We start from the raw sequence: 2,336 nt of genomic DNA, 5'->3' as shown, positions 1-2,336 counted from the left end.
TCGGGCGGGAGGTTGATGAAAGCGCTGCCCGTCGCTCCCGTCCTCGTTAACGTTTCTCCCGGTTGGGTTTTCCCTTCTGCTCGGGGCGGCTAATTAGCGTTACGGCTAACGCGGCGCCGCGCTCGCTCGCTCACATCCCTCCCTCTTGTCCCCTCTCCCGCCCCGTCCAGGAGAAGGAGAAGAAGTACATGTTGCCTTTGGATAATTTGAAGATCAGGGACGTGGAGAAGGGCTTCATGTCCAACAAGCACGTCTTCGCCATCTTCAACACAGAGCAAAGGTAGGGGCTGCCCGCGGGGCACGGCCGCTCCCCCCCCTCCAAAAATCCCTTTCGCCGGGCTCGAAACGCCGCCGGGTGGTTTCGCCCTTCCCTCGGTCATCGCTGCCGCGAACCCGGCGCCGTGCCTGCGGCTTCTCCGGCCGCTCGGTGTGGCGCTCCGAGGCGGGAGCTGCTTCGGGGGAGGATTTCTCCAGGGGAAAGCGCCGCTTTGCCAATATTTATCTCGGCGTTCTGGAGGGACGTCAGGGCTCCCTCGCGCTCCTGGCGGTGCTGGCTCCGCCGCGCCTCCCGGTCGCCCTCTGTGGTCCTCACCCTCCCCTCCACTCCTTTTTATTTTTTTTTTCCTCCCCTCCAGGAACGTGTACAAAGATCTGCGTCAGATCGAGCTGGCCTGCGACTCCCAGGAAGACGTGGACAGCTGGAAAGCCTCTTTCCTCCGAGCGGGAGTTTACCCGGAGAAAGACCAAGTAAACACTCCCCCATGACCCATCCAAGGGCCGCCGGGGGGGCTCCCGCCCGAGACGCGGCTGCCGGAGGAGCCTTCGGGCTCGGGAGCTCGTGGCTTTGTGCGCCGCTGCGGCACCGTAGATTTTGGGTTCCCCCGGCAAACGCCGCGGTGTCGTAGAAGAGGATGAACTTTTACAACTGGTCGGCGGCGCTCGGCCGTCCCCTGCGGGCTGCGAAATCGCCGCTTTTTGTTTCGAAAAGCGTCGGCGTAGGATGGAAATAGGTGGAAGGGGCGGGAGGAGAGCGGAGCGTGGAGCGGAGGGGGTTTTCCTTTGCGGGTCTGTCGCCTCCCCACAGTAATTCGCGCTCTGCTTTCCCCGAGCAGACGGAGAACGAGGACGGCGCCCAGGAGAACACCTTCTCCATGGACCCGCAGCTGGAGCGCCAAGTGGAGACCATCCGCAACCTCGTCGACTCCTACGTCGGCATCATCAACAAGTCCATCCGGGACCTCATGCCAAAGACGATAATGCACCTCATGATAAACAATGTGAGTCTGGGGGAGCGCGCGGGGAGGTGTTTCGGGGTTCCTGGGGAAGCGGAGGGTCCTGGGCCCCCCCTCGGCATCACGAGCTGCGCCACACTCCTCACCGAGCCGGAGCCGAACGATGGGACGTGATGAGCTTTTCCATCCTTTGGGTTTATGTCTCGGCGGTGGCTGTGCTGAGGAGCCGCTTCGGTTCTTGGTGGTTTCTCCCACCGAATTGGGGAGACCGTCCTGTGAGTCCCAAATCGCCGGGGCTCCACGCGTCGTTCAGAGCTGAGAGGTGTCCCCAGTGTCCCCCGTGGCTTCATACACCGGAAGGCTCTGTGAAGGTCACACCTTAGAGCGTGAGCGGGACGGGCCGGAGAGTTGCGGGGAGAGGAACCTGATGACGTTGAAGAAGGGCGAGTGTGGGGTGCTGCGTCCGGGGAGGGATAACCCCCCTGGTGGGTATGGGTCAGGGATGACCTGCTGGACAGCAGCTCGGAAAGGGACCCGGGAGTCCCGGTGGCCAACGGGACGGCCACGAGGCAGCAAGGGGCCCTGGTGGCCGAGGCGGCCGAGGGCATCCCGGGGGGCATCAAGAAGAGCGTGGCCAGCAGGGGGAGGGAGGTCATCCTCCGACCTGCCGACCCCCCGGCTTCGGGCTCTCGGGGTCACCTTCCCTCGCCGGTTCTCTCCAGACCAAGGATTTCATCCACTCGGAGCTCTTGGCCTACCTGTACTCCTCCGCCGACCAGAACAGCCTCATGGAGGAGTCGGCCGACCAAGCGCAGAGACGGGACGACATGCTGCGCATGTACCACGCTCTCAAAGAAGCCTTAAACATCATCGGTGACATCAGCACCAGCACCGTCTCTACGCCGGTCCCACCGCCCGTGGACGACACGTGGCTGCAGACCAGCAGCGGGCACAGGTAGGTCCGCCGGGGATGGGATTCCCGCTGGGAATTAGCGGGATAAAGGTGGATTTGGTGGATTTGGGGGGTTATTTTGCTTCCTGCCGGGGGAAAGGAGGGCTGCGTGCTGCCAGCGCTCCCTTCCCTGAGCTTCTTTCTCTCCTCCG

At 63.2% G+C, this 2,336-nt stretch overlaps 1 protein-coding gene across 1 annotated transcript in view; it reads left to right on the top strand.

Moving 5' to 3' along the window:
- Positions 1–170: 170 nt before the first annotated feature.
- Positions 171–2,336, top strand: part of LOC104289987 (dynamin-2-like) — a gene marked incomplete at its 5' end in the record, with an annotated part of 17,361 nt that continues 15,195 nt past the window's right edge. The window contains 4 exons of the mRNA XM_009889034.1: positions 171–280; positions 636–747; positions 1,113–1,277; positions 1,955–2,187. Of these exons, the coding sequence (XP_009887336.1) occupies positions 171–280; positions 636–747; positions 1,113–1,277; positions 1,955–2,187 (620 nt within the window). The remainder of the gene's footprint in view (positions 281–635; positions 748–1,112; positions 1,278–1,954; positions 2,188–2,336) is intronic.

The sequence above is a fragment of the Charadrius vociferus genome, unplaced genomic scaffold (assembly GCF_000708025.1).
Source record: "Charadrius vociferus isolate BGI_N301 unplaced genomic scaffold, ASM70802v2 scaffold1771, whole genome shotgun sequence".
Classification (NCBI taxonomy): Eukaryota; Metazoa; Chordata; class Aves; order Charadriiformes; family Charadriidae; genus Charadrius; species Charadrius vociferus.
Note: the sequence above shows the minus strand (reverse complement) of the source record. Positions and strands in the feature narration are given on the sequence as shown.